Source organism: Falco punctatus (genome assembly GCF_963210335.1).
Source record: "Falco punctatus genome assembly, chromosome: 5".
NCBI classification, from domain to species: Eukaryota; Metazoa; Chordata; class Aves; order Falconiformes; family Falconidae; genus Falco; species Falco punctatus.
Genome location: NC_137584.1, coordinates 42534473 through 42561902, shown reverse-complemented (window position 1 = coordinate 42561902; position 27430 = coordinate 42534473). Strand labels below are relative to the sequence as shown.

The 27430-nt window shown below is 40.8% G+C and overlaps 1 protein-coding gene across 4 annotated transcripts in view; it reads left to right on the top strand.

Annotated features, from left to right (window-relative positions):
- IGF2R (insulin like growth factor 2 receptor) overlaps positions 1–27430 on the top strand; it is a 60734-nt gene that overhangs the window by 10041 nt on the left and 23263 nt on the right. For all 4 annotated transcript variants that reach the window (XM_080390529.1, XM_080390530.1, XM_080390531.1 and 1 more), the window contains exons 3-25: positions 4037–4161; positions 5886–5984; positions 6387–6516; positions 7624–7744; positions 9597–9711; positions 11240–11402; positions 11555–11735; positions 12638–12741; positions 13199–13363; positions 13673–13813; positions 14152–14298; positions 15207–15338; positions 16853–17000; positions 18169–18346; positions 18925–19040; positions 19455–19617; positions 21141–21320; positions 22342–22443; positions 23145–23246; positions 23906–24080; positions 25411–25578; positions 26123–26266; positions 26978–27156. In XM_080390529.1, coding sequence (XP_080246655.1) covers positions 4037–4161; positions 5886–5984; positions 6387–6516; positions 7624–7744; positions 9597–9711; positions 11240–11402; positions 11555–11735; positions 12638–12741; positions 13199–13363; positions 13673–13813; positions 14152–14298; positions 15207–15338; positions 16853–17000; positions 18169–18346; positions 18925–19040; positions 19455–19617; positions 21141–21320; positions 22342–22443; positions 23145–23246; positions 23906–24080; positions 25411–25578; positions 26123–26266; positions 26978–27156 — 3278 coding nt within the window. The remainder of the gene's footprint in view (positions 1–4036; positions 4162–5885; positions 5985–6386; positions 6517–7623; positions 7745–9596; positions 9712–11239; positions 11403–11554; positions 11736–12637; positions 12742–13198; positions 13364–13672; positions 13814–14151; positions 14299–15206; positions 15339–16852; positions 17001–18168; positions 18347–18924; positions 19041–19454; positions 19618–21140; positions 21321–22341; positions 22444–23144; positions 23247–23905; positions 24081–25410; positions 25579–26122; positions 26267–26977; positions 27157–27430) is intronic.

Genomic DNA, 27430 nt, shown 5'->3' with positions numbered 1-27430 from the left:
CTGCCTGTAGTTGCACTGGAGCTTCAGCGCCATCACATGGAGCTGGCGTCATGCTAATGGATTATCAAGCTTCTTGTGTCAAAAAAAAACGAACCCCAAACAAACCACTCTTAACGAGAAAAGAAGACTCTTTGATCCAGGTCTAGGCAGGTGTCAACTCCCAGTGTAGATTCCAGTTACCTAAAATTGCTAAGCTGCATACTGGCCTTCAAGCAGTCCAGCTGATTTGAGATTGCTTACATGCCACAGCTGAGTGCAGCTGAAGGGCTTTGATTTGGGGGAAGAAGGGCAATTTGTTAGCTGATAAACTTCGCTAAGTTATAAGCTTTCTTCAGATTCGGGCTCAATCAGATCTCTTCTTCATTCCTCCAGAAAAAAATTGTCATTGCAAACAATTATACTGTTTTTAAATATTGGCTATGAAAGGGGTGACAGCTGTGGGGTTGGTTCTGTTTGTTGCTCCCAGCTTTGATAGGTGATAAGGCCCCATGCTCTGACAGTAGTTGGCCTGTATCCAAAGGAAGCCTTGTGGCTAACATAAACAGTGTGTCAGTGTGACATGCCAGGGTTGGTATTGAGACCCCAAAGGCCTCTCCTAGAAAAAGCTTTTCAGCTTTATTAATTGACCATAGATGTTTTCAAGGTGTAGGAAAATGCTTAGTTCTTGAATGTCAGTGAGGGTGGAAATGATGTGGCCCTTATTTAACTTAGTGTGACACCTAGTGACTCGTGTGCCATTTAGCTGGACTACTACTAAGATTAAAAGTGGAAATATTACTGTAACTTTTTATTAACCTGAGTGGTGAAATGCAGACTTTGTCCAGCTGCAGTAGAAGGACTGGTCATGAAATGACAGCTACCACCTAAATGACCCTTTCTTTTTGGATGTCTTCCATGGTTGCCTTTCTCCTTCCAAACAGCTGAACAGATGAAGGAGTCAATGAGCAAAAGGTGTTGTGGACAGTATCTTTGATACTGATTTAGCACAACTGTGTAATAAGAAGCTGTACTGGCTGATTTGTAGTGTGCTACTTTGTGGAACAGCACATATCTAAAGTCATGAAAACGTGAGTGATCACTGAAGAGGGAGCTTGATGTTAAGGTAAAGGTGGTTGCAGAACTGGTGCTCTGGAAGGAAGCTCGTTGGAAGCTGATGATGTGAAGGGATGGTTCATGAGATTACTTGCTCTGTGAGCAGGGATGGGACAAGTCATGTGCCACTGAAGAGATTCTTGCTAAAACTTCTAGCAAGTTCCCAAACTAGTTCTAAGCATGAAAGGGGTAAGAGAGCATGCATATTGGCCTGTAGTAAACAAGATGTACTGGTTTAACTTGATTTTTTTTTTTTAGGATATCACTTTAACAGAGGAAGTAGATTCACAAGTGCCTTTAGTGCAGTGTAGTGTGTTCTTAGGGCTGAGAGAAAGCTAATGTTTACAGAACACTAAGTTAAGTCCTCAGATGGTGCTGCCATAAGTTCTCTGCTAAGTTAGGGCTTATAACTGTATGCATTTATAACTGGAGAGTTTTTAATCGTGTGTGCATATTGTTACTATACACAGCTCTTGCCTAGAAAGTTGCGTTGGCTTCCTTCTGCTAATCTAGGGAAGAAAAGAGGATGCTTTGCCAGCATCTTCTAAGCAATGAAGTGCTAAGTAGCACTCTTGCTCTCAAAGTAGCTCTTAGGTTTAAGAGAGCTGCGTGGCACCTTTACCAGTATCAGTGCTGAAAGTCTTAAAATGTGAACACAGCTTTTTGATACCAGGAGTGTTAGGAAATATAAACGGCAGAAGCCACTGACAGCCTCTAGGTGCCTGGAAGGTGACACTGAACTGCAGCAGTGGTAGCATGCTTCCCTGTTGCAGGTTCTGAGCCTGGCACATATCCTGTGCACAGGTGTGTATCTGCAGCGTTAATCTATGGTGCCATTCTTCTGTGCTGACACGTCTCTGCCCTTACCTTCCCTTGAGAAGGCAGAGGATTATTGAATGGTCTGTAATACTTGTTGCCCTGGTTTTACTGGGGATGCTGTGAAGGGCTGCTTAGGTATGAGAATTTTAACATGCATTCCTATAGTGCAGTTAGTGTGAGCATATGCAGCATGAATAGAAGAGCCCTGAGCTACTGAGGGGATGCTACGTGGGTTAGCATCAAGTTTCCATTCTGACTGCCACTGTTTCAGCTTTACCTGCATGTTCGGTGGCTATAGTTGTTTCTGTCTGCTGTTCAACAGAATATTTGAGGTTCTTGTACCCTCTTCCTGCCCAGTTTGCTTACTTCTGCTCCTTTTGCTTTCAAGACTATATTACTTGGGTGTAGCGTAGTTTTGCTTGCCTTGAGTGAGGAGATAACAGGCTGGGCAAAGTTCCAACAAGTGTGTTTTTAAGATGAAACAAGATTTGGCCTATATGCAAAGCAGCTATCTGCAATGGTTACAGATTTGACTTCCTTTTTCCCTAGTGTATATGTCAACAAAAATGAAAAGGGGGAAGCTGATCAATACTTGCATTTTATAGCAGTCCCTATAGTTCAATACCAACTCTTTGCAGAATTAAAATCTACCTATTAAAAATGGGCAGGCTGGAGTCGGCATGCTGGATCTAAAAGGATTTTGTGTCTAATGTAAACTAGAATAGGTTTGAGCAGGAGTGTTTCAGTGGCCTGAGCTGGTGCTCATCATGACTTCAATTGTGCTCCACCTTTCCCCTTCATGTCAGGTGCTGGGGAGGAGAGGGATGTGCAGCAATGCAGCACTGACCCCAGCCTTCACGCAGCACATGAGCTGTGCTAAAGGGGATCGGAGATGCAGGTAGATGTGCGCTGAGGCAAGTGGGTCTGCATTAGGTTTGTCTGCAGGCAGCACCAGTACAGTGGCTGTGCCCAGGCACCAGTGGGTTCTTCATTAAGTAGACTTACAGTCAGCGGTGTGTGCATGCAGCCCAGAAAGCCAACTGTGTCCTGGGCTACAGCAAAAGCAGTGTGGCCAGCAGGTCAAGGGAAGTGATTCTGCCCCTCTGCTCTGCTCTGCAACCCCACCTGGAGTACTGCATCCAGCTCTGGAGCCCCCAGCATCGGAAAGACATGGATCTGTTGGAACAGGTCCAGAGAACGGCCATGAAGATGATCAGAGGGTTGGAACATTCGTTCTATGAGGACAGGCTGAGAGAATTGTGGCTGTTTAGCTTGGGAGAAGAAAGGCTCCAGGGAGATCTTATAATGGCCTTTCAAGACTTCAAGGGGACTATAAGAAAGATGAGGAACAGATTTCTTTTTTTTTAATTTTTTTAGCAGGACCTGTAGCGACAGGACAAGGAATAATGGTTTTAAACTAAAGGAGGGTAGATTTGGACTAGATGTAAGGAAGAAATTTTTTGTTATGATGAGGGTGGTGAAACATTGGAACAGATTGCCCAGGGAGATTATAGATGCCCCATCCCTGGAAGTGTTCAAAGCCAGGCTGAACGGGGCTCTGAGCAACCTGGTTTCATTGAAGATGTCCCTGCTCATTGCAGAGGGGTTGAACTAGATGACTTTTGAAAGTCCCTTCCAAGCTAAACCATTCTTTGATAGATTCTCCCTCATAATTGTGCTGACGCTGTTTGTATAAATGGTATAAAGGCTGAGAAGCTGATAAACAGAAGCCAGTGGGAAGAAAGTGTGAATTACGGTACTTGAAACTTGGTAACAGTTTTCTGACAGAGTCTTTTAGCCCTTGTTCCTAAGGCAGTGATTACTTTGTAGTGGCAGCTGCTGTTGGCCTTCTTAACATTCAAAGTGTTTGCTAAAAACCTTTGAGAAAGAAGTGTGATTAGAGATGTCAAACACTATCTTAACTTGGATCTAGTCTTCCAAATAGCAAGAACCATAAGGAAGGTCTTCAGTTGTACTCTGTTCAGAGACTGTCTTCAAGTGGGCTGGTATGTCTTGTGCTGCTCAGTGCTTGAAATCAGAGCCTGTCTGTTGAGCTTGTGTGGAAGTGCTATATTATAACCATATCTTTTTTTTTTCTTTTTTTTTTTAATTCTCTAAATCCTAGGTGACTTAAACTTACAAAAAGTTTCTAAAACTCTTTTGGAACTCAACACTACGCGTAACTGCTTCCAGCAAGGCAGCCAGCACAAAATTCAAAGCAGCATTAACTTCCTGTGTGGGAAAACACTGGTAAGTGTAAACCATGTGTTCTTACCTTCGATGGAAATGGCATGTTCTTCTAATTTGCTTTTTAAGGAGACTTGGTGTACTTATGGATGTATCGATTACTGAGCTTCATAGCTTAAGGAAGAGCCAGTTATGTTTGAATACCGAGTTAAAGTCATGATCTACTGTGGCTTTCCAAATTTTGTCCCAGTAGAAAATAATTGCAGATCCGCAGCTTAGCTCTGGTCATGGGCTCTCCTGGGTCTTTAATGTTTTTACAGGGATTGCACTGTAGTATTTTTAATAGTGTAACGTGGAGGAGTGAGTCAACAATGAGAGCTATTGTTTAAATGTTGGCTGTGTCCAAGCTGTGGACCTGGTGTGGCAGTTTAATAGAACAGCACTGAAGAAAATAATTGACCTCTATCATGGGTCAGCAGAGCTGACAACAGTAAGTATTAGGTTTTGTCTGCATATTGTTGAACCGACAGTGCTTATGTGTCTAGCTGGGGTTCTGGAGAAATTGTGAGAATCTGCTTAAAATGTGCATGGAGATCCCCCAAAAATTCCTAGGGGCGTGTGTATATGCAGTTCTCTTCCATGTGCTTTTGGAGTTACACCTTCCCCACACTTAACTGATAGCACAGCTTGGTGTTCTCTACAGACTGTAATCAGTTTACATATTTATATATTGGAGGTAAGTACTTACTAGTGCTGCTGTTGGCACTGATGATGCTGTTGCACACGCCCTCTTGGAAGTCCAGCTGATTTAAACAAAGTGCCAGGGCAGCAGAGATTTAAATGCTTTCTGTTCTGTTTTGGCAGATGACTCCTTAAGTTAAAAATTATTGCTCAGCTCCAGCTGTAACACCGATCATAACAATCTTCAAACTTCTTCTAGTTAGTGTAGTTCTAACACCCATCCTTCATGTGACCTAGTAAAAGAATTTTGTAATAGTGTCTGGAACAACTTGTTTCTAACGCTTCTATGGCGGGGTTAAACAGGGAGGAAAGCACTTTAGCATATTTAAAGTGATTCTAGCTGAGGTGATGGAGGGCGAATGGAAAAATCTGGTTGTCTTTCTCTGAGCAGAGACATTCATTTGAGCATCCAGCCCTGAACCATGGTAGAATCCCCATCTTGAAAGACATACAAATGTGTATAACATAAGCCTATAAAAAGAAGTAGCTGAGATCAGAGGCATTCTTTCTGTGTAGCACAAGATTGCTAATCAGTCCTTTGTAGGATGAAAGACAGGGAACTGATAAACCCGTGCATTGTCTTGCTGTTCACCTATTTATACACATTTGCGTTGATGTTTTCCTTTTTAGTAACTAGATGGCAGTCCTGGGCTAACAGTTGGACTTGATCTCAAAGGTCTTTTCCAACCTAAATGATTCTATACCTCTGTGACTGGTGCTTCTGCCAATATCAATTGGCATAGTGAGCGCCTCTAAAGGATGTACTACAACTACTGCATATTAGGACTGGCAGATGTTAATTTGACAACTGGTGCATATGCAGACTGAGAAGGATTTGGCACCCTGCATCTTCCTGAGTTTACCAACAAAGCTGTTGAATGACAAACTTGCTGTTAACAAGTGCTATTAAGAAACTATTCCCTTGTTCTGTGACATGCTGTATCCTGTTTTTCTTAATCTCTTGAATGAACTTCTTTCTGTCTACAGATGTAAAGTAAAACTGAAGTCTGTTTTTCAAAGAACTATTTTTTTCCCCTTTTAAATAGGGAACCCCTGAATTTGTAACGGCAACAGAGTGTGTGCATTATTTTGAATGGAGGACCTTTGTGGCTTGCAAGAAAAACTCATTTAAACCTGTGAAAGAGGTAATCTATGTACTATCTGTGCAGAACTTTTCACACATCTAGCAATTTTATTCATAACAACCTGCTCCCACCCCAAAATGAATGCCAACAACATCCATAAACCTAACTTTTTCATAGACATACAAAGCATCTGTTGAAGTTGGTGGAGCTGAGAATTTTAAAAACTCTTTAACCTTTCTTGTGATCTGTATGGTTATTTATAGGAAAACTCTTCTAAAAGCTGGAGCACACAGTCTTAACTTTGGATGCCTAATTTTAGTCAGTGTGTCTAGCTTTAAGTATTTGAGCTTCTAGAAGTAAAAACCTTTTCCACATAATTAACTTGGCTTTATAGATGCCTGTTCATAACTTCTCCCTACTTGTGTGGCATGGATTGCATGTAATTTTTTGTTGCTGTTCTAGGTCCCTTGCTATGTGTTTGATGAAGACTTGAAGAAACATGACTTGAATCCTCTCATCCAAGTTTCAGGACACTATTTGGTGGATGATTCTGATGATGATTCCTTGTTCATAAACATCTGCAGGGACTTAGGTGTGAACACTTGTTTGTGGCACCTGTCAGTGTATGAGTTTCTAGTGGTGTGGTACTTTTCCAGTGCCTCAGTTGAGGTTGTTCTATGACCAAAGATCAGGATTTTGGGACTTGCACTATTATTTCAAGCTGCCTTTAATGATTTGAAGGCTGCTTTCTGTGAAGCCAAGCCTTTCTGTCCAACTATTGAGGTGTTTAGAGATACACCCCTTCTGGAATGGCAAGTATTATTAGAAAAGTTGACTTAAACTGGACTGAGTGGAAGAGCTCAGCTTGTGTTGTAGCTGCTTCTGGTTGCTGCCAAATAGGACCAGGATGGTTCATAGCACTTCATATGCTCTAATTTATTACTTTGGGCTTCAGTTCAGATTGTTGCTTAGTTCCAAGTGAATGTCATGAGGTACATCTGAAATAGTGTTTCTAGGTACTTGGTTAAGTAATGGTGCTCTGCTAGCACTTCGTGTCAGTTGGGAGCTATATATGTAAGGAATTAAACCAGCAAAATCACTCATCTGAAACTTGCTGAAAAGGCTAGTTTAGATGTATACTCCCACTGTGGTTTTTACACTGCAGTTAAACATGTGTTTTGTGCCCCTGTTAAGGGTTTAATACTTACTAGTTTTAATGCCAGGTCTGTTCTTTTAAAAATCCTGCTAGTCTGAAACTTTTTGTTGACAGCTCTGAATAAGGCGGCTTGTAAGAAACAAAGGAGGGGAAAAAACTTCACTATAATCGGGGTTACCCATTACTCGGTATCGTTTTGATGATGTGGAAAAAAAAACCCAAACAAACAACTTGCCGCACTTCTAGAAGTTCTCAAAGCCCTAAGCATCCAACAGCTGTACTAGCAACTGGTAACTAGCTGCAGCTACTTTGTCAGGGGGGGTGAATTTGCTGTCCAGAAGCAGAGCAGCATGACATATCACAAAGGTTTCAGGTTTTCACTTGTCAGTTTCACATTTTAATGTAACCAGTTTTAAATGTATTTTTAGAAGAGGGTAGAGCAATGAATGGTAAGTAAGCCCACAGATAAAATGGCAAGATACTTCAGGCAGTGCAGGGCTTAGACACTGAGTCCTGTATTCTATCTTTTGTATTCTATAACAGGAAATTTGGGTGGAGAGACCAGAAGCTGTCCTGCTGGCAGTGCTGCTTGCTTGTTACATGAAGGTCAGGCGTATGATGTTGGCCGTCCACAGGAGCAGCTGAAACTTCACGACAAAGACAGGTACGTAATTATTGTGGTCATACTTATGTGAACGCTTCTCAGTCATCTGGGCTGAAAGAAGCAGTCAGTACCAAATAAATCTTCTAAAACTTAACATCAGTACCACTTCAAATTTGAAGCATTGGCAGAAAAAATTTCTTCACATACTGGTGTGGCAGAGTCTTTCAGGCATCCTGTTGTACTGTTTATAGAATTGCAAAACTCTCAGAAGTGAGGGATGATTGCTGCTTTCTGCCCACAAGCAGAAGAGTAAGATTTGACCCCATCTGCCTCTTGGCTGAGGGCCCACAGGGTAAATGCTCTTGGTGCTCTGTGGGTTTACGCACTGTATTTGGCTCACTGCAAGAAGTACTTTAAAAGTTGAGAATAGGGCCAGATGTTGCCCTTCTGTTTTTTTGCATTCATGAATTTTTAGTAGAAAAAATAGATAAGCAATGCAAGACTTACTGTTCCTGGTGGTGGCAGAGATGGGACTAGAAGAAACTGTTTCCTTGATGCTGCCTCTCTTCTGCTTGCTGCCTTTTATGTTGGAAGTGTAGCTTGAAAGAGAAGAAAAACCCCAAAACCGAAAAAAAAACAAAAAAATGAAAAAAAATGCACCAAAAAACCACCCAAACAACTCAATATGGCTCAGGGGACTTACTTAACATGCTGATCTTTTTGAGCTTCAGGTCATCTGAGCCTGCTTACCATGTCTGTAGGGTCAATAGTACCCTGTTGACCTCTGCAGTACTCTTTATCTCAGATGCAAGCTGAAAAAAACAAGCAGAATAAACCAGTTTAATAACAGGGAGGCCAAAGGTTCTGGCCTGTCAGTGATAAAGTTGAAGGCTGGGTTTTTTTAATTTACAAGGGAAGTTTAGTTCTTCATTGAAGGACTTTTACCCCAGCATGAAACAAGTGGCTGAGGTGTTTTGTACCAAGGCAGAAGCTTACATCTGAGGAAGCATGTTCTCATACTGAAGTGCAACTAGTACTCTATAAAAGTGCTTGGCAAGAAAGTTGTATCTTACTACTGCTAGGGTTGAAGAGCTCTTCGTTGCTCGACGAAAATTCATTGTTACGTGTTCAGTCAGACTACAGTGGCCTGAGAAGGGAGTAAGACAGTTGTATACCTGTGTCCTCAGGTGTAGAGAGGCCAGTTAGAGGTGTGACTAAACTGAAGCCAGGCTGTCACCCCTTTGTGAGCTGTTAGCTTTTGCCTGTTAGACTGCATAGGACAGTAATGCTTAGTTGGGAAGCCAGATGAGGGAACAAGGCAATCCACCCAAGTCATGTTGCCATTTGTCTCTCCCTGTCAGGTAGTTGCCATGTTTCATTCTCCTGCCTGCCGCCTCTGATCTGTCCCAGTTGCCTTGCTCCTGTTCAATTTGCTAATGAGATAATCTTGTTCTTAATCCTGGGGGCAGAATGGGAAGAGATTATACATACAGAGGTGGTGAAGTATGGGAATGCGGTTAAACGTGAGTGGTTATTACTTAAAAAAGATGCAAGAGTGTTTATTGCATCTGCTTTCCAGCTGTTTGAGAGCAAAGCTGAGAATGTTCTTACGACTGCCAGCCAACTTCTTGCTACAATACTGGTTACAGGGTATTCAGCATAGTCTTAACTGGGTTGCAAGAGGATGCTGTATTAAGTGATTTTGCTGGGACTGTTTTGATCTTTATTACGGTTAACTGTAAGATTAGAAGAATTTAAGGCCTCCATGGAAGCTGCTTTTAAGAGCAGGGCTACTTTGGTATATTCTGTGTGGGTGTCTAGCAAAGAGTAGATGTTCTTTCAAGAATATCCTTCTTCTGTACAGTGCTCAGTGTCTTAATTGTATTTTTGGTTTGCCGTTTTCTGTTTCTAGGCTGGTATTGAGTTATGAGAGAATATATAGTGATGAAGAAAAGCCAGACTTCTGCCTAGGCCATAACCCAGCAGTGACGATCACTTTTGTTTGCCCATCAAAGAGGGGAGAAGAGGTAACTTTGCTACTTCAGTTTGTGTTAAATGGTTGGTCTCTAACTTTTGTGTGCAGCATTTTTCATTTTTATTCAGGGCTGAAGAGAAACAGAAATCCTCTTGGTTCTCAGCTTGTGAAGTGTGAGATCCTAAATATACTCTTCAAAAAGTCCTATAGAACTTAAGAGATAAACAGGAACTTGAATAAAATTTCCCCAGGGGTGTGTTTTTTCATGTCTTGGTGAATTTGGTTGTCCTTTTCTGGGTTCAAAGCTTTCCTCTGAGAATACGACTGATTTAGTGTAGTGTTATCCTTGGCACAGGGCTTTGCTTGCTAATGACCACTCTTCCATCATCAGTCTGGCTGGGCATGCTTATTGTTGCTAACTTGTTTCTTTACTAATCTGGCCTTCCTCAGGAAAAAGAAAATAATAGCTAGCAAGGGCTGTTGCATGGTAAGTGTCACTTCTTACTAAGCAGGCTTCTGAACTAATTTTAAAGTAAAATCTTTAGTATTAGGCAGCAACTCAGGTTTTGCAGGACATAAGTTTTAGCCTAGCTTCAGTGCAGTATGATGATTGCTTTGATGTGATGCTGGGTAATCTCAGCAACCCACACTCTTTGAATTGGGCCAAAGCAGCTATTGCTAGTGCTCTGTAACTTTAAACTGTAGTGCTTCTGGTTGCAGGTTAGCGAAGGGGGAGCTCTTGTCTGACTAATTTTTGGTTTAATGTTTTTTCCCTCATCTGACCTAGAAAGGTACCCAAAATCACCCTCATTGCTGCAGAAAAAAAACCATAGACCTTTCTCCTACTGTCACTTTGTAATACCTCGCTGCAGCTACGCACCCTTGTGGTATGAGTAATATTGCTAGTGTTACTTGTGCCTGTAATTTATCTGATACTTGCCCATGTATCTGCCTGTTTTGTTGGATGGCAGAAATACAGATCTATGAAACAAAGTGGGTTTCTAAAGGTTTTGCTTTAAAGTGAGGAAAAGCAAGACTACCTCTTCTCCCGGAGGTGCAAAAATATTTCACTACAGAAACCACATCTGACAGAAGTGTTGGCTAAAGAATTCTTGAATGTCTTTCAGTCTTGATTTGGACTGAGGGAATCAAAGTTGCTAAAACACCAGTGTCTAAAAGGCTGCTTTACCTTCAGAGAACACTTGATCTCTGCTCCCCTCTTTGAGGACTCCTCTGAGGCAAAATCAATCCAAGCTGTATTTAGCAATTTGGGCTCACATATCTCTGCTTTTGTCAACGTGTTAAGGAAAAGTGCTTTTTAAAGCACTGTTACTTCTGCTGTCCTGCTAATGCCTAGTACCTTATTGCTCCTTAGAAATCTAATAGTTTGATGCATCATTATTAGGAGCTGTTTTATTTCTTCTTGACACCTGTTTCTGAGAGGCTAGGGACAATGTTTCCACCTCTTAAGCAATTTACAGGTGACGCTAGTCATTACTGATCCTAAAGGAATTGCTTTAAGGATTATATTTCAAATAACTCTCTACTTGTAATTTAAATTCTGTTTGCTTCTGTATCAGAGTGCAGGTCCCAAACTCACAGCTAAAACAAATTGCCGGTATGAAATTGAATGGGTTACTGAGTATGCCTGTCACAGGGATTACCTGGAGAGTAAAAGCTGTCTTCTGACTAATGAGCAACATGATATCTCTATTGATTTAAGTCCACTTACTCAGCTTGCAGGTAAGCTCGCTATTTTTCGTTTGTTTGTGATGTTACTAGCCAGTTTTCCAGTTCCATGTTCAGAGACAGGAAAAATGTCCTCTGTAGATTTTTGGGTTTTTAAATCTGTTTTGCTCTGTGTTAGAAAACTTTTTCTTTTATTATTCATTCAGATTATGTCACACCATATCTAGCCAAAGATGATAAAGAGGAATATTACTATTACTTGAACATATGTGGGAAAACCACTGCAGGTAACTGCAGGGACAGCACGGGATATACTTCAGCTTGCCAAGTAAAATCTTCAAATAACCAGCAAAAAGTGGCAGGACGATTTGAGAACCAAACCCTAAGGTGTGTAAAGGCTCTTTAGCTATGGTAACTGATCTGACTGATCTTTGTTTCCTACTTTGATGCCCTTATTTGTCATGTAAGCAATATTTGATACAAATTTTTTTTTAGCATGCATATATGTATATGCAAGCGTGTGTGTGTGTATATATATATAGCAAGTATTTTCACTAAGTTTTTTATGTAAAGACTTCTAACGGTATACCAAGCTGGCATTAGCAAATGCAGGAGCAGATGAGGTTGGTAGAGGCCATTGCCTAGGCAGGGGAGAGGCTTTCAACCAGCTTTGGTATCAGAATTGCAGATTGTGCTGTGCTGCTTCTTGCTGTCCTTGAGTTTTACATGCTAATTGGCATCAGGATCAGATGTTTTAGAAGCTGTCTTCAGCATCTCACCTTCCTTTGCAAGAGCTTGTATTAATCATATTTAAGACTACTGAGGTCCAGGATTTTGTGGTTGACTTTTTTTTTTATTGAGAACTTCAGGGTTCTCAAGTGGCATATGGGATAATAGTTTGCATGAAATTGCAAAGCAGTGATTATTCACCTAGATATGACCTTCTGTTCTGTTTGTAAGCACATGACAGACTTGTTGGAGTGTTTTTCCAGGAAGTATGACTTCCTCCACCTGCAAAAAAAGTCATGCAATAAACTAATGGGAACAGATGTTCCACCACACCTAGAGTAGCTTTAGAGCATTCCTTAAACTCTATACAAATTCATAAAAAGTAACCAGAAAAATCAGTGGATGCGAGCCTTTGTTGCAGTAAAAATGTCAATATTAATGTTGAACAAGCATTTGTTTCCCTTTGAGAGAGACAGTAAACAAACAAGATTGTGGCTTCTGTTATGTGAAAAACACTGCCTGATCACATGTTTTTTTTCTCAAACTGACTTTTTACTCAGATACTCCGATGGGGATCTCACTTTAATTTATCCAAATGGGGATGCGTGTAGTTCTGGCTTTCAGAGAATGACTGTCATAAACTTTGAGTGCAATGAAACAGCAGGTGAGTTTAAGAAGCTGTGATGACTGCTCAGGGTTTGACTTCTGTGCTTGCTAGCAGACCTTATGTTCGAAGGACTGCTTGCTTTGAGCCACAGCTAACACAAGGAATAAATATTGTCAGAGTAAGCACTACTTTTTAGGGCTGGCAGAATTGTTTTGCACTGTGTAGTAGCACTGCTAATCTAAATTTACGCTAACGATCAAGAATACTGAGGTATGGAAGAGCCTTGTTTCCTTGCCAACTGTAAAAAAAACCCCACCCAAGCAATGCACACACCCCCCACCCCTCTCCCCCAAATGACAAACTCACACATGCAAAAACCAACCCACAAATGTAAGTCCTGTGCAGCAAAAGGATTTTTGTGTTCCTTGCTCATTGCAAGTCCTCAAGTCTCCTTGCTGTTCTCACATTGCCCCACTGGAAACCTAACATCTGTTTATCCATCTTCAATGTTAAGGTAATGATGGTAGAGGAACTCCAGTGTTTACTGGTGAAGTGGACTGCACCTATTTTTTCACTTGGGATACAAAATATGCATGTGTTAATGAGAAAGAAGATCTCCTTTGCAGAGTTGCTGATAAAAGAAAACACTATGACTTGTCACCTCTGGTCCGCGGTTCAGGTATGGCAATGAAAACTAGCTTTCAGTTACTTTTGTCCTGAGTTTACATGCCTTGGCTAGTGCAATTCTTTAGTTGAACATTAATAACTTTTTGCTTTTCTAAGTTAATTTCTGGGGTACTGTGTTCACTTCCCTTATCCCAACAGGAGTGAATGCCATATGAAAGTATCTATATCCATGACTGCCTTGGTTACTGTGATTTTAAGTGTTTTTAAATGTTGGTCTTTTTGTGATAAAAGGCATTTTGGCATGAAGAGGCTAGAAAAGTTAAGCCAGATGACTTGTTCTTGACAACCCCCTGTATTTCAGAGTTAGCCCAGAATTGGGAAGCTGTGGACAGTAGCTTTTCGGAGGTAGGGAGGAAGCGTTATTACATCAATGTCTGCCATAAGGTGTGGAAGAGAGGAGGAGCTTCCAGCTGCCCAGATGCTGCTGCTGTTTGCTCTGTAGGTGAGTGTGTGTGTTATTTTGGTTTTTTTTTAAGACTCTGAAGGCTTGGTACTTCCTTTGCAAATGGAGTTAGCTACCCTGAGTGCTTTCAGTTGTTTGAGGAAACAGAAATTAGGACCGCATTTCTCTTGTGCTTCCAAAGACCCAAGAAGAAATGATGCAAGTAGCCTTTTATAACTAAAAAACTCCAGGCTTTCTAGCATGGTTTTGGAGAGGTATTGACAAACTCCTGATGCTATGCTTTCTTAAAACGTCCCATCTGGCTAGTTAGTAGTATCTTAGTGTAAACTACACTTCTTTCCAGGGAAACAAAAGTGATGTATTTACTGTCTTTACAGATAAACAAAACAGGAGTAAGAATCTTGGAACATTTGTATCTTCTCCTAAAAAGGTTGGAGAAAATATTCAACTTACCTATTCAAATGGAGACAGCTGTGGTGGTAACAAAAAAATCAAAACTATCATCACTCTAGTGTGCAGACCAGGTGAGAATATCCATACTCTGATCTCTGATCTGATTAAAAACTAGAGGTCACTTGAAATGCCCAGACATGAATGCTAAATATTAGCGTGTGCCTTTGTCTTTTGTTTCCTTCTGTGCAAAAGATGAAGCATTGTGGTTTATTTACTAGGATGTTAACAGTGTACTCGCAGGTATTTAGTTCTGTTCACCTGGTATACAAGTACCCTTTAAAGAACTTTGAATAAGTGTCTTGAACTAAGATTCTCAGAAATATCACAAAAGTATGTTCAAGCATTTAAAACTCTATAAATACCTGGAAGCTATACAAAGCACTTTGTTTCCCTAGATTTTCTTGATGGGAAAGACTGGTTCTGAACTGAGATCAGACATTTTAATCTTCTCTTCCAATAAGCATGTTTTGTGTCTACACTCCTTGCAGTTTATGAAAAGCAGAAGCATTTGCAGAAGTTGTTCATGTTATTCATCTCTGTATAACAGCCCACTAGTTTAACTGTGTCCCAGGGAAATAGATAACCTGTATTCCTCTGCCTGAGGAAGCTGAATCCTTCAAGTGTGCTGGCTGTTAGGAAGTAATGCATAACCAGATCCTAATAAAGCTATTGCTTTGTAGCAGAGCACCAGGTAGTGTGTCAAAGCAAACATTTTTTTGAAGAGTGTGATAGTACTCAGGGACAGACTGAGCAGTGCATTTTTGCTTCTGGGCTAAGCTTTTGTTCGTGGGAGGAGGATGCAAAGAGTTTGTGCAAGGAATTTTTTGTTCTATTTAGTCCTCATTTCAGAGGAGAGGTTGTTTAACAGTTAGTCTGGGTTTGCTGTTGGGGAGGAGTTAGTGTTCCTAGGCTTAAATTCCTAGATCTTTTTGGCAGCCTGACTGTCTCTATGTGTAACATCTTCCTCTTGTGATACCAGGCGATCTAGAAAGTGCTCCAATCTTGATGACTGAGAGTGTGTGTTTATATACATTTGATTGGTATACCGCTGCTGCGTGTGTCCTGTCTAAAACTGAAGGAGATAACTGCCAAGTCTCTGATCCTCAGGCAGGTATGTATTTACATTGAGCAGATAGATGGAAAGGTTGTGAGGGATAGAAATTGTCACAACAGTGAGTGTCATGTGAAGGGAGGGGGGGAGATTTCCCCAACCCTGGGTGTCTGATCTGTCTGTCGGCGCCCCAGGAAAGCAGAGACCCTTGTGCCCGACCAGTCTGTCAGTGTCCCGTTACAGGGACCCTTCACTGAACAGTCCCGCTGGGTCGGAGGGCAACTCGACTGCCTTGTTCAGGGAAACACCCCAACTGCATCAGGGGGACCCTCAGCGGGTCCTCCCGCTTTACCTGAATGTGTTACCCACCGCTGGCAGCTGCTAGCGCCCACAAAGGGCTAACGGTAACAGGTTACGGAATAACACTCTTTATCAATATAAAATCATGACAATTAAGGTTCATGATAATTGGTGATAGGGACTGTTGGCAAAAACAAGTTTGAAGTGGTATATAACCAAAACATTGATCACTAACAACAGCTGGTGTGAGATAGTCATTTAGCACTTGACCAAGCTCTTACCCAGCAGGTGTCCCTGTGGGGGAGCAGACAGGTTCAGCCCGTGGACTGATCCCAGCAGTTACGACCGAGTCTTCCCTGACTTCTCCCCTCATTCATTCATTCACTTGTTACACTTTACTCTCAGGTGGAGCTTGAGTGACTCTAGTCAAACATTCTTTTATTATTGATTGGTGTAAAATTCTCTTGCTTTCATTTAAAGACATAGTTAATAAGGAACAGAAAGCGCCTGCTTGTGAGGGGTGGTTGTGCCTTGGAGGTGGGTAACTTTGGGATGGAGGTGTGTGTTCATATTATAATGAGATAATTCTTAGATGCTCATTATAATTTTGACACAGTTGTTGGCTCAGCATCGGACATCTTCCCATTTGACAGCTGCTGTGCAGCATATCGGCTGTGTGGTCCCATCAAGTTCCCAATCCTGCAGGGAGCGCAGCAGAGCCTGGCCGTGGGGTCTCTGCTGCTCCTCTAGGGTAGCAGGTTGTGCTGCCCAGGGAACCCTGGTGGAGCAGATTGTGTGCGTGCCAACTGCCCTGGAAGTGGCAATTGTATTTTACCCTAAAAAGGTTGTTGTTATGCTACAGCTTCTGTTAGGTCCCAGTTTTCTCTTAATTTCCCCCCTCCAAGCCATTTTCCCACGCTGAGTCCTTTTGATACATAAGAACAAAGCAAATTCAGTCTAAGTCTAAGCACCCACAACATTCTAGCACAGCAGTTTTAAGCATATGGGCATGGAAGATCAGAACAGCACAAGCTTAATATTCCTCTAGTGTCTGTGGAGGAAGATAGGTGTGACGTGTATTTTACTGTAGTAAATCTCTCCGTATAAGAAAACATACTTTAGTGTGTCCATATTGTTTCTGTAACAATAATTACATGGAAGGAGACTTACTGGGGGGGTGGGGGAGTGAGCTAGCTGTGTCACTGGTAGAACCAAAACCTGTGAGAGATGGCAGGGAAAAATTGAACTGATAAAGCTTATTCCTTCTCGTTTAGGCTTCTCTTTTGATTTATCACCTTTGGCCAAGCAAAATGGGCACTATATAGTTAATACTAGTGAATACTTGTTTTACATAAACATCTGTGGCAGTGTGCCGGAGGAGTTGTGTCACACAAAATCAGCAGCATGCCAGGTAACGCAAAGGTGAGTAACTCTAGTTCTGTTGTCTGTAGTAGATCACCTCTTGTTGCATGATGTGTTGTTTGTGGGCAACAGTGAACAGTTTGCTTGTAAAGTAATTACTGTGCTGCCTGTAATAAATTCATATAATTTGCATGCAAAATATTATTTGGTAGTGCTGTAACTATGCTGCCACCTTTTTCAAGTAAAGTGCACACATGTAATCTTGCTTACAGCTAGCTTTTGAGATTGAATGTGTCCATTGCTCCCCCTTATGTTTCCCATTAACTGCTGCAGCTGTAGTAAGCCAACCTACAGTTTGTATTCAGGGTCAGCTGGATTCCAAGAGCTGGCCAAGGAAGCACTGCAGCGCTTGGGATGAGTAGTGGCTGCCTTATGCAGAGGTGGAGCTCAGAGCTTGCGTGTTGCTCTGTATTTCTGTTACTAATACAGCGCAGGCACGGTCCCGGTGTGTACTGCTACTCAGACAGCATCATCGCTGTTGTGTTCTACAAGCGATGCCTGAGGTAATATCTGTACACCTCAGGTTCCAGGTCAGTGTGGTGCCAGAGGTGTGGTACAGTGCAAACACATGCAGCTGTACTGGAGTTGGCTCTGAGTTACTCTCCCGCCAAGGGGAGTTCACTGCAGACACTAAGAATGTTCGTTAGGGGAAGGTGGTCAGGCTAGGTCTGACAGAGCCAGTGTTAAATTAAAGAAACCCTGCTAAACCAAAGCTGCTCCTGAACTAAGAGCATGTGAAGGCAGCTTTCTTCCCTGAGAAAGAAGACTTGCTGTTGTGCAGTGCTGGGTCTTAGCGGTCCACACGTACTTGCATGGAGCCAGTTTGAGCCCAGCATTAGCGCGTCTGCAGTTTGAATTCTCTGGAGAATGAGAACTCTGTATTTCTGTTGCTCTTCTAGAGAAAGGAGTGTTAAAGTTTTCTAGATAGCGAAGCAAGGTACAGCGTTCCCTTCCAAAGAAGGACATCTGTTCATGTTTTAAGTTTCCTTTTGACAGCATTCTTTTCATCCTAGCTCACTTATGTCTAGTCAACCTTATTTAATTCTTTTGTCATATTATAGTGTCTTCTATAAACTTACCTGTGTGCTTACTACTTGTAAGACTTCTCTTAAAGACAAAATTAATTTTGCATTCTGCCCAGTCTCAAAGCCCACTTTTTCTTTTCTAGTAAGGATCAGTTTTGGAGTCTTGGACTGCCCAGTTCCAAACTTTCATATTACGATGGTCTGATTCAGTTGACCTACAAAAATGGTACAGCATACAATGATGAGAAGAAAACACAGCGATCTACCCTTATAACTTTCCTGTGTGACCATCAGGCTGGAGTAGGTCAGCCTGAATATCAGGTAAGAAGTTCTATATGAAGAAGGGAAGGATTTCCATCCCAAAATCCTGACAATAATTGCTGCTAGGGTAGTGCAAGCCGAGGCTCATGAGGACAAATATTCACTATCTATAAAGCAGACTGAGAGAAGTAGTTATTACTCTTGGGATATATGCCTCTTGTTGCACCCGTATGGCTTGTCTTGACCACTGAACAGTAAGATGTCCACCTGGATCCAGGTTCTTACTTCAGTCTTCTCTAGTCTCTGGGGCATGTAATTACCAGTGCTCTTGATAATTTTGTATTGCTAGCTGAAAAAACCCAAACTTGCTGAGAAGTAACAGGTGGTAGGACTGTGTGTCCTGCAACACAGCAGACATCAGTTACGTTGCTCTGGTTCTGTTATTTTTGGAAAGAGTGTTTTTTGGTGGCACAGCAAATGATAAGATCTTCAACAAAATAAACCTACACAAATCAATCTGAGAAGATATATCCCAAAACCAAGGGGAAATAACAAGCTTAACATATAAAGGAGTAGTGTTGAGTCACAAAGGATTTAGTGTGGAAAGCCTCACTGACCTATTCTGCTGTTTTCTATAGACAGAAGATAACTATACCTACAACTTTAGGTGGTACACTGAACATGCTTGTCCTGAAATGCTAGTGGAATGCATTGTGACTGATCCCAACACCATGGACCAATATGACTTGTCAAGGTAGGAGAGTAACATATACACCATTACATGGCTATTCTACTTCAGTGTTCTGGCTGATGGCTTAGCACTGGAAGAAGTTGGCTTCCTGTGTAGGCAGCACTAGAAACTTCATCAGTTGTGACAAACTTACCTGCAAATACCTTGAAATGGGGACAGTATTTCCCTCTAGTATATGGACTTGCCTTAGAAGATGTAAGTTGATGTTTTGGGATGGTTTTGCTTAATAACATATTACTTTGACAATTGGTGTTCTGCTTCCTAGGAGCATTCATTTTAATTGTAACGCTTAAAGATGAGGAGGAAAAGTTATTTTGAAATGTCTTACTCATCTTGTTGTTGAGACTGACAGAGAAAGCTATTGAGAATCTATGAAGAACATGTGTTCTAAGCTTAGAACTTTCTCTTCCTGCTCAGCTTAGCAAAATCTGAGAAGAGAGGTGAAAACTGGTATGCCATGGATAATTCAAGAACAAGTGAGCGCAAGAAGTACTACATAAATGTCTGTCGACCACTAATCGCTGTCCCAGGATGTGACCGGCAAGCCTCTGTCTGTCAGATGGAATATCGGCATGATCGTGTGAGTAGCCTTTCCATCCCAGCTTGGAGCTGGTTTGCCAAGTGAGTGAGGTTTAGGGGTATATGAGATAAGCATGTGAATTCTGGCTTCTTTGTGCAAAATGGTATTCTTGTGTATCCATAATGTTGGCATAGTCATTGCAGAATGGTAGACCTCCTGTCTGTCCCTTCAAAGACTAAAGTTTTAATTTTTACAAGTATACCAATGTTGCGTTTGATATGCATGATTCTTTGTCATAGGTTGCAGAGGCAGACAAACTGCATCCCTTCCATGTAAACTGCTGTGGTGTCACAGACTGCTAGCATTACTTTAGGAACAGGCTGCTCTCCTGGGGATATTCTGTCGTCTTCTGGCTTGTTTTAGATTGAACTGTGGAAAAAATATATTTGAAATGTTTGTCATCGCCCTCTGAGCTCTCTTTGACTTTGAGTAGATTATGCAGATGTTGCCAAGCTGTTAAAAAAAAATAATGGTGGTGGTTGTGGACTTCAATATTTCCCTTAAGTATAACAACTTTATCTTGGGACTGTTTGTGCTGACAGACAGGATGGACACTTTGCCCAGGGGCTGGCTTCAGTGCTACTCAAAGCTGTAGGGAAAGCTGAACTAGAGGCTTACCAACCTAATTCCTTCTGTAAAATGGAGAAGACACTTTATCTCCGTACTGTTGAAGAGTATGTCTTGAGTGACTGAATCCGTACATTGTGGCACTTGAGTTAAATATTACTAATTCCTTGTGCTTGCATTAGTCCTTGTTGTGTAAGGGTGCTTACTTGACATGTGGAGGCACATTAGAGCTTCGTTACTTCATTGCTGAAGACACTGGGATAAAAAGTGAGCACACTAGGTCAGCCTAAATGCAGAGGAGTTTTGAAAAGAAAAACCAACAAAACAGTGGAAGTCTTTGTGGACAGAGTTATTCTGGAAGTGTATTCTTTTTGCAGTTGCTGACTTACAGTTTCTTAAAAATAGGAAACATCAGTTACCTTGCAGAAGTGAAGATTGATTTGGACCTTATTAGTAGCACCTACTGTTGTTCTAATGCTCGGTTTCTGCTAGTCCTTTTTAGGCTTTGCTAAGCGTGGCAGATCCCTAAGGGCATTCTTAGAATTGACTGGAGGCTTCCACATACTGTGTTTTAGAGCTGTACAAATTTAATCCTACTTACTGCGCATGAGGTGTAGGCCTTCCTGAATTCCTAAGCTGTGTAGCCAGTGAGATGAGGATGACTGTTGTGAGGCACTTACAGGCACCTTATTGTACTAAAAATAAAAACAAAACAGAACAAATAAATGCAAAAAACCACCTCCACACCTGCTTGTGGAGCTTGTCTGTTGAATATGTGAAATTTAAGTACAGAATGGGTGAAAAATGCAGGGGGATCTCTACACCTTTATCTTCAAAACACTTAAGATAACCTTCTGTATACAAGATTGTTGTGGTAGCTGTTTTCTTCTTTTTGACCGTATCTGTAACTCCTCACTTGAGTTTAGAATTACTGACATGCTTTTTGTTATTTCTAGGTTTCTTACTCCGAAGTCACCTCTATTAGTAATCTTGGTGTTGCCAGCAAAGAACTGGTAGTTGAAAGACCTGGACACATTTTTCTAACCTATGCAAATGGCTCCGTGTGTATTGATGCTGATGGAAAGAAAACTACTTATACCACCACCATTCACTTCATCTGTTCCAGGGGCACTCTTGTAAGTACAATTGATCTTTCAGATGTTGCTTCATCATAGTAGGTTTTCCATCATATAATGTGAAGCTACTTGAAAACGTATAGGGTGTAGCAGATTCATGAAAAGGGAGACTTCTTGAGGACTAAATAGAAATGTAAAACCAAAGCTGACTTAGATGCTACAGAAGTGCATGTCTCAGACTATTGTATCATAAGCTAGAACTAGTTAAAAACTAACAGCCTCAGTGAACAGTTGATATTTCAAACTAGTATAATTAGCATGAAAAATACATGGGGACTTAAGATGGAGGAATTGTACATGCAAACATTGCAGATCTTCTTAAGAGGATTAATATTGTAAAGTATATCTTCAGGCTTAGATTCTGCATCCTTTGGAGTTCCTAAAGCTTTTCTGATACAACTCCACATCCTGAAGTTTAGATTGAGGGGATAGTTAGACTGAAGCTGGCCTAGACTTGGTCTTGCTGGTCTGTGAATCTGCAGGTCTGTGAATCTCCTCACTCACATGATCATCAGCCCAAGAGGTATGGTGAAACTCTGTGACTTGGAGCAGTTATGAACTGCTTTTCTTTTGCCTGAAAACACTGAAATGAAGTGTGTATAATTAATACTCGTGTTGTTACTTCAGCTAACAGAGTTTAGTGTTGCTTGATTTTTACTTTTTGTAATAGTGGACTATACATTATACCCCAAAGCTCTTCAAAGCACAGACTGAGGCAAGGTCTGGTTATTCATGTCTAGATTCAATTTAATTTAATCTAATATTTGAATTTAATCTGAATATTTGGATGCCAAGTTCAGTTACTTGCTGAAGCTTAATGAGAAGCCAAATGTTTAGCTAGACAAAGTTTTCAGTGGTGACTGTCAAAATAAATAGGGGAGGTGGAAGCAGGATGGGAATTGTGTGCATTTGTAGTGAAGTTTTTAGAAGAACCTGACACTTCCTCATAAAGTGGAATCTCAAAACATGAGGTGGTGTTGACTGTTACACTTACTCTGGTCTCTCTGCAATCTGTTTCCAGAGTAGCAGCCCACGGTTTATAGCTATTCAGGAATGCGTGGCCACGTTCTTATGGGAAACTGAGGCTGCTTGTCCAATCAAGGAAACAAAAGACGATTCTCAGGTGAGAAATGGGGACATAATTGCATTCATAGTCACAACATGCTATTTTTTTTCCCTAGCATTTCTGGTTGCTGTGTTTAAATGATTTTTGGAATAAACTTAACTACAGTGAAGTCTGAAGTTACTGCGATGGAGTCTTATGCTACTTTATTGCTTTCTTGAAGTGTTCTTAAAATGAGTAACTTCTGACTAAAGTATTCAAGTGTTGTCGCTTGGGGACAACTTATTTGCCGTGGCACTGTTTCATTCCCTTAGGTGGCTGCTAGTAAAACTGAGTTTATATGTAAGGATTTATATTTATATATTGTCTTGTTTGTATTTAGATCATCAAATAAGGCTTCCCCCCTACCCCAAGCTACTCAGTTGTTTCTACTTTACAGGTCTCAACATAAATATGTTAGTGTGAAAACAACCTTCAGATAAAATTTCCTTGCTCTTAGCTAACCTGACAGATGTCATCTGTTAAATTGCACTTTGATATGTTATGTGGCTGATGTCAACAGACAGCTGTGCAAAAGAATTGAATCAAGTGTTGCTACTGCCAGAGTTGTATTCTGGTGGTTCAAATTAAGTTGCTGAGTGGTACGCAGGCTAGGAATATGTGTAAATCACTACTTTGGCTCTTTAAGCAAGTTAAAGGTAAAATTTAAAACAGAAGAAATGCAGAAAGAGAAAATAATGCTGTTATATTTTTTTTTCCAGTCCTGCTCTGTGCGAGATCCAGACACTGGCTTTCTGTTCAATCTGCAGCTGTTAGCTTCTGAAAAAGGCTATATGGCTACTGGCATCGGGAAGAAGTTCTTGGTAAGGATTCAGACTGTACAATCTGTTGCTTAAGGATGCTGCTGTTAAATTTTTACAGTTTTACTTAGTGAGTGAAGCTTTGACTCAGTCCTCTTATGAAACTTTAGTTGGCAGTGAAGTACTGTGCTTGAGGGGACGAACGGAAGGTAACTTGACTCATCTCGGATGATCTTAAAAGCATCGAACTTCTGGTTCTTAGCAAACACAAGGTAGCTACACTTTTGAGTCTATACATCATTTTTCAGTTATGGACTCTGTTTCATAATACCAGTTTGCCTGCTGGTGCTGAAGTGGCCAGTGGAAGACCAGAAAGGGATTTAATCTGTCCATATCAGTGTTCTTAATGTGATCTGCATGTATCAGTAGTCCTAGGGTATCCATAGATCCTACCATAGTGGTTTTTTTAGTCTAAAAATAAACTTGCTAAACAACATCCTGCACTACTACTGGGGAGAACTTGTGGATCCTCTAAGCTGAACACTGAGAATACTGTTCTTGTGTTATAGTTGATTGGCTTGCAGTTTAGAAATAGCAGACATTTCATGCTGTTTGAAATAGTTCTTGGCCAGTGACTTTACTGATGTAGAAAAGGCTATGTGGACCTAATTTTTCTGGTGCAGTTAATATTGTGTGCACCCACATGTTTTCAAAACTTCTAGCTAAACATTTGTGGACCCATGCCAGATTGCGGTAAGATCAATGGCAAAACAGCTGCTGGATGTGAAGCAGAAAATCTGACATCGGTGAGGCTGGTGGAGTTGGACAAAACCCTGTATCTATCTGGTGAAGGGTTTCTAACTCTTACTTACAGAGGTCCTCTTCGAGTACAATCAGGTGAGTTCAGCATCCATCTCCAAGACACATTTCCTAATGTTCCATAAACTTCCTGTGAATGGTCATCGTTTATTCCTTTGTTCATGTGCTAAAACCTGCTGGTCTTGCTGTTAGTCATTTAAAGAAGCTAGTTCATATGAAAAATTTAGGAAAAAATCAAATCATGCAGAATGGTAATGGCTCAGCTTTCAGAAATAGATGTGCATTTCAGAACTCCTGGAAAGAGACCAATACAAAACAGGATTTTTTTCCTTACTGAGTAGATGAAAAATACTGCTCCTTGCATGGAGAAATAGGCAGCCAAATTGGGAAAACAAGCAAAATGAATTCTGACTCATGTCCTAGGTTAAGTCATTGCTTTAAGCTTCAGTTTCATGTATAATGCTCTCTAAAGTTTTCATATCTGAAAGATCACTTTTCAGTTAGCTTATACTCTCCTAGATGGAATTTCTTAAGTGCTCTATTACTTCCTGTACACCTATTTCATGAATTTAAGTCTGTTTTGCAGGTAAGGTTACTGAAAAGTGTGTGTCTAGCTTTTGGTTTTCACGTGCCCTCCAACTGTACTGAAACTGAGTTTTCATCGAAAGGCATATGCCACTTGAACAGCAAAAGAATTTTAGGAAGACCGAATTTTGAATTCGGGAACCTCAGATGCTCCTGCATGTTTGTCCTCTGTAAAAATTGCTATGGTGATATCTCTTATTTTCCCAGTTGTGATGTTTTTGTACCTGATATCCAACGGGAAGCAAGTGATTGAGCTGTCATGTATTTTGCTTTAAGAGCTTCTACCATTTTGATAACACTGCTAACCATTTTGATGACAAGTATTACTCCCCCCAGTAATTCTACCATTTCTTGTGGGCTGTGGAAAGGAGGTCTAACCAGAATGTAACACGCTGCTTACATAATGTCAGTATTTGTTTAGCAGTCGTTAACACTGAACTTACAAACAGCCAAAACTTTGGTATGTGTGATGTAATTTAGAGGTTGTTGGTACAGCTGACTTGATGTTTTATAGGTTTTCTGTTTCTTTAAGTATGTGAAAGACCTAGCAAACATAGTTCAGTGAAGGTAATTATAGTTGTGAAATGTGTCGATGTTCTCGTCTGTCATTTGGAGAGAGAATTGTGGCTGCTAGGCAATTTAGCACAGGTCTCTAAAGAAGGCTTGTGTATTTATGGTTAAAAGACCCATAAATGATAAGGTAGTGTTTTCCTTGAAGCAATAATAAGAAACTGCTAGAAAATTTTAGTCAAATACTAGCTTGAACTTTTAAATTCAAATATTCCTGAGGGAACCATCAGCAGACAAGTGTTTGTTTTTACAGGAACATCAGACACGTTTACGGTGACTTTCATTTGTAATGATTCATATCCTGGAGAGCTTAAGTTTGTGCGTGAAGAGATAAACAGTGTGCTGAACATCCATGATACTTTTTTTGAGTTTCACACAGCTCTAGCCTGTGCTCCTGCTCCTGTGGACTGCCAGGTTACAGGTAGGTCCCTGGAATGTGGGTGGGCTCTGTCCAACAAATGTTGGAAGGATTAACTAGTAGCAAACTTCTCTGGAGAAGGGCTTTAAGAATACCTGTTGTGAAGACATTTGTAAAAATTGAAGTTTTCATAGAAGTTGTAAAGAGGGAGAGGAGTTGTTTGAAGCAGGCTTAAGTTACAAAGACAGTCAAGAAGCTAATATGCAGCACAGTGGTATACACAAGGGAGTTGAAAACGTTTAATCCTTTTCATGACTGGGTGCTGCTTCAGCCCAACTCTGAAGAAAATGAGTCACTTCAGTATTGGCCTCTGGAAAAGTGCACCTGTAAATTGTGGAGTAGTTACCTGTGGGAATTCAAATGTAGTGATTTTTTTTTTTTTTTATGGCAACAGTACCTTCTTTCAATGGATATCTAATGTAATTCTGAAAATTACTTTGAATTATGTATGTTCATCTGTGAAACTTGTATCATTTCAAACCCAATATTGCTACAAGTATCTAATAGGTTGTCTTTCAGTTTACTGTATGTACCACATATCTTTCAGATGCTGCTGGCAATGAGTATGACTTAAGTGACTTGAGCAAAGAAGGTGAACCATGGGTTGCTATAGACACTTCAAAGGAAGCAAAGAAGCGAACATTTTTCTTGAATGTCTGCAAGCCTTTGCCCTATGTGCCTGGATGCCCTGGTAAGCCAAGTGGCAAACATTTCTTAACTTGTGACTTCTGATGCAAGACCTTATACACAGAATGAAATCCTTGGTTATTTTAGTAGGATGCCTTGAATCCTGCCTATTCAGTCACTTAAAGTGCATAGACCTGGGTGAGATATGTCAAGGGTATAATAGGCCTTCTCAAACTGAGAGCAGGACTCCTGCATTGAGATGTGTGGGAATGCATTTGGGAAAAATGCATTGAGGGCTTTATTTGCCAGTAACCTTGATTTTATTTGTGTGTTGTTGTTTGGTTTGGTGTGTGTTTGTTTGTTTCTTTTTTAAGAAGAAAGGAAAGCTAAATGTTGTTGAATCCTCCTAACTGAATGAGGGCGGAATGAGAAGCTTATGCTATGTCTTGCTGCACTTCTAGCCAGTTTGATTTATTTTACCTGTTGTGGTAGTCTTCTATCAAGTCTGTGGGAGCAGATAAGTTAGTGCATTTTTACAGATTTTGGTGAACACAGGACAGTAACTTGTTCTGTTCCTCAAAGGCTTTAGGCACACAATGTCTCTTAACTGTACTTATGAAAACACTTACATTGTGTTCTGCTTCATGAGTTTGAGAGTGTCTGCTTTAGTTCTCAAAACTCTCTTAAAGCTACTCCACTGTGTTGTTTTACAATGAAGTTAACTATAGTTGTCAAAGCTTTGAACTAAAATACAGGCTTTTTTTTTTTCCTGTAGGTGGTGCCATAGGATCTTGTGTGAAATACACTGATAAAAGCAGGAACCTTGGAGTCATTCAGATAAACCCACAGGCTGCTACTGATGGGTCATTGAGCATTATCTACTTGAATGGTGACACGTGCAAAGATAAGCAGCGTTATTCTACACGTATAATCTTCCAGTGCGATCAAACAATGGTAATTTTCTGTGCCACTTGCTGTTAATGAAGATTTTAGAGCTTGAGCTTAGTATAACAAAATAGACAGTGTTTATTCCTCTTGGAATGGGGAAGCTGGTTCTAAACCAAATATCTTGTGTACAGGCTTTTCTCTTGTCTCTCCTTACAACTGCTTTCTGGAGTCTGTGGAACACAACAGTTACCTTGATTGTGGAATCCTTTGAGCCACCAAAAGCAGCTCTTTGCTGAAAATAAGTACTGAAATTTGCTAATAGAGATCTTAGACTGTGCAA